This window comes from Phoenix dactylifera, unplaced genomic scaffold (genome assembly GCF_009389715.1).
Source record: "Phoenix dactylifera cultivar Barhee BC4 unplaced genomic scaffold, palm_55x_up_171113_PBpolish2nd_filt_p 000214F, whole genome shotgun sequence".
Taxonomy (NCBI): Eukaryota; Viridiplantae; Streptophyta; class Magnoliopsida; order Arecales; family Arecaceae; genus Phoenix; species Phoenix dactylifera.
Genome location: NW_024067725.1, coordinates 336,630 through 347,421, shown reverse-complemented (window position 1 = coordinate 347,421; position 10,792 = coordinate 336,630). Strand labels below are relative to the sequence as shown.

The 10,792-nt window shown below is 41.8% G+C and overlaps 1 protein-coding gene across 1 annotated transcript; it reads right to left on the bottom strand.

Moving 5' to 3' along the window:
• Positions 1-2,126: 2,126 nt before the first annotated feature.
• LOC103721493 (polyphenol oxidase I, chloroplastic-like) lies at positions 2,127-4,397 on the bottom strand. The gene is made up of 2 exons (XM_008811734.3): positions 3,201-4,397; positions 2,127-2,840 (listed from the first exon to the last, which is right to left on the bottom strand). The coding sequence occupies exons 1-2, from the start codon at positions 4,389-4,391 to the stop codon at positions 2,259-2,261; spliced, it is 1,773 nt and encodes a 590-aa protein (XP_008809956.2). The 5' UTR covers positions 4,392-4,397; the 3' UTR covers positions 2,127-2,258.
• Between the last annotated feature and the right edge of the window lie 6,395 nt (positions 4,398-10,792).

The window sequence follows — 10,792 nt, the reverse complement described above, 5'->3', positions numbered from 1 at the left end:
GTTAGCATCATCTTATGGCTGGCTTTCGGTGATGCTTATTAGCATTATCTTATGGCAGGCTTCCTGTGATCCTTATCTAAAAAGCATTGACAATGGCCTATTTATACCTAATGATGCTTATAAGCTTTGTTAATCATCAATGCTTCTAAAAAGCATCGCCGTCTTTGGCGGTCGGCTAAATGCCTACACTTTCTTCTAGTGTGGGAAAGAAAGTGTCACCAAACCTCCTTTTTGCTATAGTGAATCTGGCGATCGAATTTCTTTTTCAGCAATGAAATTTTTTTATAGCTAAACTTATAATTTGTAGTGGTGAGGAGCCAACTTCCCTTTAAACACATGAAGTGCACTAGTACAGGAGAGGGTACATCCCTAACCAAGGAATAAAAGGGAAAAAAGGACGGGTTTAACACTCCCGAGCAGAGGAGAAGGGAAAAAAAGGATTTGACACTGGCATCCCTAACGAAGGAAGAAAAAGAGGGAGGGTGCTGGTACTTCTGGTGCTTGACATCTGGTGCACGCAGGGAGGCCTAAACTCCCCTTTCATGGTGTGGTAAATATTACTTGGTCTCTGGATTATTCATATAAGGACAATGGCAGCTCATGCTCACTAGCTACAACAGCATACAGTACAGTAGCGAACCGTTAAGGCAGCAACAAATCACTCCTTGAGCAAAAGCCACCCAATTCAATGGAACGAACAAAGTCCAGCAATCAATCGACAGATATTTCATGCTTTAGAGAAGTTTGGGTTGTAGGTTGACAGATATTTCACGATCTTGCTGGATATTCAGATTTTAAGTAAGATTATAGAAGAATGCTAAATATTAGGTGTTTTTCTTTGAGATTGTTAATTGTCTTACCAGAAGGATATTTGGATCTTAACTATATGAGCTGTAAGTTATCTCTACCTCTAGTATTTTCATCATGCATATGATCTGATTTATAATTTATATTACTTAATTGTTATCTGCATTATTTGCAATTTAAATTATATATAGTATCTATGCATATGATAGGTAACATATGTTCTCCATATAATAATAATTTTTAAAATATTAGATCAAATATGGCATGAAATACCTGGGCATGAACTGAATTTTATTGCATCGATAAATGTGTCAATATAATCATGCAGCTCTCTAGTTGAGTATGATCACACAAGTTCTGGATCTACTCTCCTTTCGGGCCTACAATAGGATAATTATCGACACATGCTAATTAACAGCATGTTGTAGTCAAAAACTAGTCTCATTTCGAGCCTAACAAGTTGTCACTGATTGCTAGCAAATATTGATGGAAGCATGTTGTAGTCAAAAACTAGTTTCATTTCAAGCCTAACAAGTTGTCACTGATTGCTAGCAAATATTGATGGAAGCATGTTTCTTCGTGTAATTTTGGAGCTAGTTTTCTTTTAACTCTCTAGTGAGGCCATCACTAGTACGTGGTAATTTGTGGTATGTCGTAGCCAAGATCTAGTCTCTTCTGGGCTTGCCACGGGTTGATCATGCTCATAGTAATAAAGGCTAGGAGAGCAAAAGTAGATGGTCCGTCTATGTTGATTTAGAAATTTATTTTTGGTCAGATGCGTTAAATATCTTGAAATCTATATTGATAGACATACTCAATATCATGTATTCATCAACATTCTTTTATTTATGATTAAAAATCTTATACTCCAGAAAAATATATTTATACAATATGTTTGATCCAACTAGAGGTTTAGGTAACTTACTGGGCTTGTAAAGCTCACTATCTCTATTTTTTTTCGAATATAGAAAAATAGATGGGGTATGGGATTAAGAAGAGAGGAACTTAACAGACACCTATTAGTTTATCCTTCAAATGAATAAACTTGACCGGACATTTTTATGAAAAAATTATTTGATTTCTGGAGTTTGTAGATTTTTTTTGAATAATTATGTTAGAATAGTAATTGTTGCTTTTACTATCATCATCTGAGTTTGAAATGAGATATACGAGAGAAAAAAAAAAATTGCTGGTCCTGTGGAATTAAATTTTATGGATGCACGTCCATCTGTTATGTGCTCGACTCCTACTGTAGGATCGGTTTCATGAAGCTCAATCACGTGGAAAAACTAAGTAGGAGAGTATCAAAAACAAAGACATGAAGTTCAAGCAACGCAAACATCGAATGTAAGGATTATTCATGCTACGACGATGACAACTCATGACCCACTAACTACGACACCGGACGGGCCGTACGCGCAATGCAAGGGAACCAAACAAAAGTCCAGCGATCAGTCGCCGGATATTTTACGCTTTAGAGAAGTTCCACGGTAGTCGGTCGGTAGCAGCTTGATCACAACGTCCCCAATCGTGAACTTACCGATTTGAGGGAGCAGCGTGACCACCAGGTTCTCGGAGTCGTCGGCGTCGATGTCTTCCAGCAGGGAAGTAATCCCCAGCTTGAGGGAGCCCTTACACTTGTAGTCCTTCTTCGTGTGCGGCAGCCTCACAAACGTCCCCGCAAATTCCCCGTAGTCGGTCCCGGCCTGGTCGCCGTAGGGCTTCGCGATGTATACGTCGAATCGTACCGGCCCCTCGGTGTCGACCACGATGTCCTTGATCTGCAGCACCTCCACCTCATCCTCCTTCTCTGCCTTCAAGCGGTTCTTCTTCGGCCTCGGCACTCTCGCTCGCAGCGCCGTCTTGGACAGCTCCATTGGCCCCGGTCCGAACGGCTCCACCCTCACCAGAGACGGCTCCGTCTTCGTCTTCTCCTTGGTCTCCGTGCTCTTCCCGCAGTCGAGGTCTATCCATGGTATCGGCACTTCTTGGTACGTGTACCAAAGCTTGTCCGGCGTCAGGCAGCCCCTCACCTGGATTCCCACGTTTTTTTTTTTTTTTGAAAAAAAGCTCAATATCTTATCTTTGATCTGAAATATAGATGTACGCACTTATCTGATAGGTAAACAAGTACAAACAAATAAAGGCAGCGTCAAACTTTAACCATTGGTTGTAAATTACCCTGTATTTTCTTTTTAAGTTAAAAATCCGTCGTTATAATGTATACAGCAATGGAAGAAGAAAAGCCCATTATCTTTGCAGCAATTAAAAAGAAAAAGATCAGCAAAATGGTTCCACAATCTAAGCAACTGATTTCTATAAACATTTTTTTTATAAAATATATCAAATTGAAGCGAAAAGATGGTGGTATGAGTGGTTAATTAAGTAATTACCTTGACTCGGACAATTTGCTCGTTCTCATCGTAGAAGATGAAGGTGGAGTCGAGCCAGTCCGGGTTGTTGAACTCGATCTTGTAGCCACGCATGGTTTGGTAGATGTGCCAGAGGCGGTCGATGTTGGCGTGGTGGCTGAAGAAAATGCAGTCGCGGGCGGCGGTGGCGAAGTCGCCCATGTCAGTGTGGGGATATTCTTTCATGCCCACCCAATTGTGGATGGTGTTGTGGATGCACTCCAGCTGCCCGGGCCCGGAGCAAGGCTTTTGCCCGGCCCGCTGCGGTTCCCCCATGAAGAGCTCCGCCCGCTGCAGGGACCGCTTGAATGTCTTCTGCATGACGCACTGGTTGGCCCGCACCAGACCGTTCCCCGTCTCCCCGCTGCCCGCCGTGTAGTCGTGGCTGTGCGCGTAGTCGACGATGACCGGCGGGTAGTGGGAGGTGTTCCGGTTGCCGTCGTAGAGAGGTGACGACGCGTCGGTGAAGATCTCAGGCATCGTCATGCCGTGGGGGGAGTCGTAGTTCCAGAAGGGGAGGGTGAAGGTGTCGTCGTTGATGAGCTTGCCAAGGATGCGCTCGTAGAAGTGGAGGTAGTAGCGGTGCCAGGGGAGGAATAACCAGCCGTAGTGGATCTGGACGGGGACGCAAGGGAAGCCCACCTGGTCGTAGGCGTCGTTGCAGTATGCGCAGTGAATTTGAGCCTGCTGGTAGAAGTTCCAGGGATGGTCGTCCGGCAGCTTCTTCATTCTCCTCACGGCCTCCTTGTACTTGTCCATGTACTCGCTATCTTTAATCACCTCCTGGGCGGCACGCCGCACCCGGAGCGGCGTCTCCGGGAAGGTGTAGTCGACGATGTCGCCGCTGGTATAGGGAGGGCAGCATTTGAGGCAGTCGCCCAGCACCAGAGAGCTGGCGTCGTGGCACTTGCTGAGGTCCGGGCGCATGACCGGCGCCGCCAGAGCCATCTTGCCTGCTGCTGCTGCGCCGCCGGTCAGCCCGCCTAGCGCGATCAGCACGTCGCGCCGGTCCATCAGCAGCGATGACGGTGGCGGTTGCGGGGCGTCACCGTTGCTGTGGCAGGAAATACGGGACCGGATGAGGCGGCGGCACGGGGCAGCGCCGGAGCGGCGGTCGTGGAGGGGACATGCGGAGGGGGCGATGGTGCTCAAGAATCCTACGGTGGTGGACATGTCTGCAGCCTGAGATCATCATGGTGCAAGCAACTCCATATATATAGACTTCTGCAGCTCACGAATCTAGCTTGTTAATTGACGATACGTGTGGACACGGTAGCATTGAACTAAGTTTTACGGCCATTAATGGAAAATCAGTAGCATTGAACTAAGTTTTACAGCCATTAGTGGAAAATCTGCAGCATTGAACTATGTTTTACGGCCATTAATTGAAAATTTTATATTGCTATTTATTTAGCGGTCTTTCCGTGGACTCGGCTATAACTGAAAACTCCGCAGTGGGCCAGTGATTGGAACTTTTCGTTCTACTTGATAACTTATGCTGCAACTCGCGGTTCCCCAATAATGACGCACCATCCATCTGTTTCATTTTGGAAATTACGCACGTCTACGGATGCATAAATTCCTTCTCCTTTTGGTTATATTCTCAAGTACATGTGTTCCAGTTTTGGAATCGAGGTTTGGGCGGGGTTTAAGCTTAGCTTGTTTCCCAATCAGATGAGATCAAAGAAGCCTGTCGCTAAGCTTAGCCTAAGCTGCTTATGAACGGTTCGATTTACTTGCGGTACTTTTCCTGATAATATATATGGACTGCAAGAGCTGATAGAGGGCATGACTTATATAGCTTCAGAGTTTGAAGGAGAAGAGCGTGAATTTTGAAAGATTGGTCTAGTTGCATTCTTTTGGATTATTTCTCTTTTCCTATGTCATTACCTAAGACAGGAATCACTAAGATCATTTTGATAGAAGAAAGGTGGCAGTATGACATCTAAATTTCAGGAGGGATCTGATGGATTTAAAACCTCTGATAGTTATGGCAATGGTTAAACTCATAAACATTTATCCATATCAGTTATCACATCATAAGATTAGGAGGTTAGTAATGCTTAATGATTTCCCACTTCCCCTGATTGTGGCTGGATGAAACATTTGTTAGATTTTTATTAAATAATGATTAAAAGTTTTCATACTTAAAACATATATATTATGTATATAGGTTAAGAAGGGAGTGTGGTGTGGATGGTTGGTGTGCCCGTTTGAGGTGCTTGAGGTAGGTGGTTCGAATCTCTTTTCCCTCCATTTTAAAATTCTCATATGGAGGATTTATTTACGTGAAGGATGTGCTCGTCCGACCCGACGGTCTTTGCACCCGAGCCTGTGCTCGCTCGGCCCTGCTCGTCCGAGGTTTCTTGTGCCTGTGCGACCAGAGGTTCTTTGCGCATGTGCCCTGCTCGTCAGAGTTTCCTTGCGCCCGTGCCTGTGCTCGTCGTCCGAGGTGCCGAGGCTGAGGTCGGACCACAGGTGCAATGAGCCCAGAGGAGCCAAGGTCGGACAACATGTGCGATGAGCCAAGAGGCGCATGAGTCGTGCTTCGCACCCTTAGCACGAGGAGCCGCGTCGCTTCCTCGTTAGCACCTCTTCGCAACCGACTTCGCATCCGCTGATCCTACTCCCAGTGTTTTTTTCAAACTTTATTACCAGTTTTGACCGTTGACCAATTTTTGGTCGCGTCTGTTCCGAAGAAGTCTATAAATAGACCTCTTCGGATTAGACAAAAAACAGAATTGAAAATAGAGAACTTCTATTCTTCCTATTTGCTATTTTTCTTTCAATCGGGCTTGCTGCATACTGATTCTGGATTCGAAGGCTTCTTTGATCCGTGCAAATCATTGAGGCAGAAGGAACAGTGCGAGAGGCTGTTGTATCTCAGGAGTAGAACGCCATCTAAGCCTAGTGCACTGTAAGGCGGCGAAATCTACTTCAAGGAAAGTGACCAACATACCACGCCTCAGCATCTCGGGTTCCATTTTTCCACTTTCTCTATTTATTTTCTCTAAGCCTATTTTTGTCTATTATTTATTGAAGTAGAGTATTATAGATTTAAAATTTTCTGGGACAGTATATTCCCAAAAACATTGACTAGACGCTGACATTGTACTGTAATTGTTGGAAGTGTCGTTAACTATAAATTAATTAAAATAAGTTTTAGAACACTACAAGAAAATGGGACATTAGCGACACTTTTTTGGCCATTACCGACACTTATAAGCGTCAGTTCCAAAGCGTCGGAAAAGTGTCACCGAGTGGAAAAAATATTTTCCTACGCTTTCAGAAGCGTCGGAAAATGGCGACGCTTTACCGACGCTATTTAGCGTCGGTAATTACCTATAATTTAGCAACGCTTTTCAGAAGCGGTGCCAATGAATCACCACTCAACGACGCTTTAAAGCGTTGCTAATTCCCACATTTAGCGACACTTTAGAGTGTCATTAATTTAGATACCTCTTCGTAATTTTAACGACGCTTTAAAGCATCGTTAGGGTGATTTTTTTAAAAAAAATTAAAACTCTATCTACAAACTCAAATGCATACACAATAAACGTGATATACACATGTCACAATTAAACATATTTATCTAAATATTCATATTGTCAAATTACATTCATACTGTCAATTTACGTTTACAATGTACTTCGAAAGATATTAAAAAAATACATATAAAACTCCTAAATAAAAGCTATCGGGGTCGATGGCATCATCATCTCTACGCGTAGATGAAGTATCAGAAACCTGTAAAAAAAAAACTTAAGAAGTTTAGAATACGAAAATCATTAAGCTTATTAAAAAAAATATGATACTTATGTAAAATGTTCAAGTAGATGTAGTTATTTACCTGAGGTGGGACAAACTGATGCAACAAAGATGTAATCTGATCAATCTAAGCTCTTAAAGATTGTATCTCTGTCTGATGGCTCTGCTTCAACTCTCGTATCTCTGCCTTCAGATCATTAACCTCTGTAGTGCTAATACTCTATCTGGCATCTTGAGTATATCTACCCACTGCAGACAACTGAGTGGGGGTAACTCCAACACCATAACCCCTCACTCGACCATAACGCTCCAAGTCCATCAATTTGGTAAACACCTGAGCTTCGATATATCTGGTATTGCCGATTGAAGATGACTTCCCGATACGCTCTGAAATAAAGGATGCAACCTTGTCCTATATCTTTCAAAAACAATCATATTAATTTTTGAAAAATTAAAATTCATAAAAAATTATTGTACAAATCATTAATGAATACATACAACTATATCTCTCAACTCCTTCCGGACAAAGCTGCCATCTCGGTGAGTGTGAGTCATCTTATAGAACTCCATCTCACCAGGCTCCCTCCTATGATTTTCTATCTATAACAAAAAGTATATTGGAAGTGCTACATATCATGATACATGCTATATGATACAAGAGTTTCAAAGAAACTTACGAATTCAGCTCTAAGCCTCACATAACTCTTTGAGCCTGAAGTATGAGGAACTGTCTGAGATGCTCGTGCAGCTCAACCAATGTCAGCATATGTCTACCACGAAAAAAGTAAATAATGTAATATATTAAATGTATTAAACATTATATAAGGTATTGAGAGAGTATACACAACCTGTCCTCTCTCGAAAAATCAATAGTGAACAAGCTCCCTCTACTGATGAGGGTATACATCACGAGAACAAACACGAGCAACCTCCTCCTCTGTCATACCCTTATTCTTCCAGTCGGCCTTCAACTTCGACTTATATTCTTTCCATTTGTGGTTGAGGGACTTTAGCACCCAATCATGGCTCTCTGGAGGGAGCACAAACTTTTTCTACACCAAAGTAAAAAATGTTATAACAATGTTAAATCGAAAAATTAAAATTGTAATAGTAAGCAAATTAACATACGTATCAAATTAACAATATTAAATTCAATTCTTTACCTGTACAACTTTAAGAAGCTCAACTATTACGAAGGAAGTATATCATTCTACTTATAATAGTTGAGCCGACACAACTGACCCTTACGCGCAACCGATCTTGGAAAACTTGATAAAAGGCTTCCAACCTTCTTGATGGGCTGCCCTAGTATGTTGCATCCGACGATGATGTTCTCTCCTCACAAAGCTGCCACACATCCCTTGCTCGAGAGGAACCCCGTGTCGTCCTCACTCTCAGCTGTCCATCTATAAAAAAATAATAAAATATCCATTAAAATATTGGAGGCAATTAATTAAAATAATTAGATTGTAATAGAACTTAATATATGAACTTTAAATCAAATTATCTTGGATCAGCAAGTCATCCATAACCTCCTAGCCTGGGTAATCATGGCTCTCTGCAGGCTCGTACTGAGACTGGAACTCACGCTGAGACTCGGACTCATGCTGCTGGGGCTGCTGGAATCGCATGGACTGAGCAGAAAAAGATCCCACCTGAGACTGCTGGAACTTCACATCTCTGAATCATTTTTCTCAAGGCATTTTGTTACCTAGTATGCATGCACGAAAATGAATCAATATCAGTTAAATAATAATTAAATACTAAATGAATTAGTAATAAAAAATAATGATTCAATGTATACATCGTAAATTTTTCTTACCATTACGAAACTATATTCTCTCATTGTTTATCAGTCGGTACAATATTAAAAGGCATACACTGAGTATAAGTCTCATTATCATCCTCTTCCAACCCCATTATGATGCTAACCCCACAAAATTTACTTGTATCTCAGAGACCGACCAACTCCTGAGTCAATTCAATAATTCTGTAAACCAACTTCTCCTCAAAAGGAAACAAAATTCACGAATTCTTCTACCAACTAAAGCTGTATTTCTGAGAACGTCGGAAAGTGTTTCAAGGTCCTCTTATCCTTTCTTTCTGCAGCCTGTCAGTTTAACAAACAGATCCTCCTAATCTCATTAACAAATGTCATAAGAGTCTGACAGGATTATAAAATGGTAGGGAGATAACTATAATTTAATGTTTTGCACCTTGACAGGTATTCTAGACCGTTGTATTTCTCCAAGAAGGAAAAACCACAGGGGACTTTCTTTTACCTTGCCCAGAAAGAGACACTTAGAGCCTGTCACTACGACCACCCACAGCTCCGGCCCTCCTCGGCATTTAATCTATTTAACACACTGATAAGGTCACAGCTGATATAGTTAGACATTTAACATATCCTCCAACAACAAGGCATTTTTGGCCCGACCATTATCTGGAGACACCTTTATATTGCATGGTTGATGATAATGATGTCTTCTACTGTAATTGACTAATTGTCAAGGCATAAACATCGCAAATAAATAATATAAGAAACATAAGATTAGATTTGTAGAAGCAAGAAATGAACAAGGCAAGAGAATTAGCATTTGCCAATGGTTCTATGAGCAATCACCAAATATCAGAGGATAGAGAATAAACAAAGATTATCACTTGCCGGAATGTAGATATTAATCGAATATAGATATTAAACAAGGAGCTATCGAAGTTCATAGAAATTTCTATTGGTATAAAATTAAACAATAGATCTAATATTTTTCACCCATGATGTTGTTGTCAAGGAGCTATTGAAGTTCATAGAAATTCCTATTGGTATAAAATTAAACAATAAATCTAATATTTTTCTTTTTTTGTGGTAAAGTCCTAAGTCCTCACAGAATTTTCTCTACTAGGAATTGTTATAAGATGTTGAATCATGGAGGAACCATATTTTCTTTGGCCAAAATTATCTGGAAGCTGGTCGCCTTGGAGAAGAGATTTTTTTTTTCTTTTATCGCTTTTCAAACAGTGTCCTAACTGCTGCAAATCTGAAAAAGAGAAGCTGCTTTTTCTTGTGGTTTGTTTTCTCTGTAACCTGACTGATAAAATACCATGTTCTGGAAATACTCGTGTTTCATTCACATACATGAAAGCAGCACCAGACAGGTGGCCTTGTGGGCTGTTTCAGAAAATTACAGAATTGGTGCTTGTCCTATGTGATTTGCTGCGAAAGCTTGGGTGTCGGATCTCAGGTTCATTGAGATGTTTGATGTCTGATGCATGATGCAATGCGTGCTTGATATGAAACAAGAAAAACTAGAACAAAACTCCTAACCAATCCGATTATAAAACAGAAGAAAATCCAAAACATCCAAAATTTAAAGATCGAAGCAAGAGAAGAAGATCCCAAACCTGGCTTTGACCTTGTCCTTGCCGGCTCCAAACTTCAAATGCTGTGTGAGTGCTCTGCGGTGGAGGAGGAGCAAGTTGTCCACTGAGAGGAGGCCAACGGAGAGGGGGAGGAGGGGAAGGAGATGCGGTGGAGGAACGCGATTTAGAGTCGGTCAGTGGAGGAGAATGGTTGAGATCGGTGAAAAGGGCTGAGGAGGAAGGGGGTCGGTCGGCGTGGGTTAGGAATTTAGGGCTATGGAGGGAGGGGGTCGGATTTTGTTTTGGGGAGGAATGAAGTCCGACGACGCTTATAAGCGTCGTCTTATTTTTCTCTTACGTCGACGCTTATAAACGTCGGTGATTAAATCTTCCGATGCTTTTAAGCGTCGGTAATGGGCCGCTGACGCCGACGCTACACAAAGCGTCGG

Coding starts and splice junctions, on each gene's coding strand:
- LOC103721493 (XM_008811734.3), bottom strand. CDS start 4,391: ATGTCCACCACCGTAGGATTCTTGAGCACCATCGCCCCCTCCGCATGT. Junction 2,841..3,200: donor AGCAAATTGTCCGAGTCAAG/GTAATTACTTAA, acceptor GTGGGAATCCAG/GTGAGGGGCTGCCTGACGCC.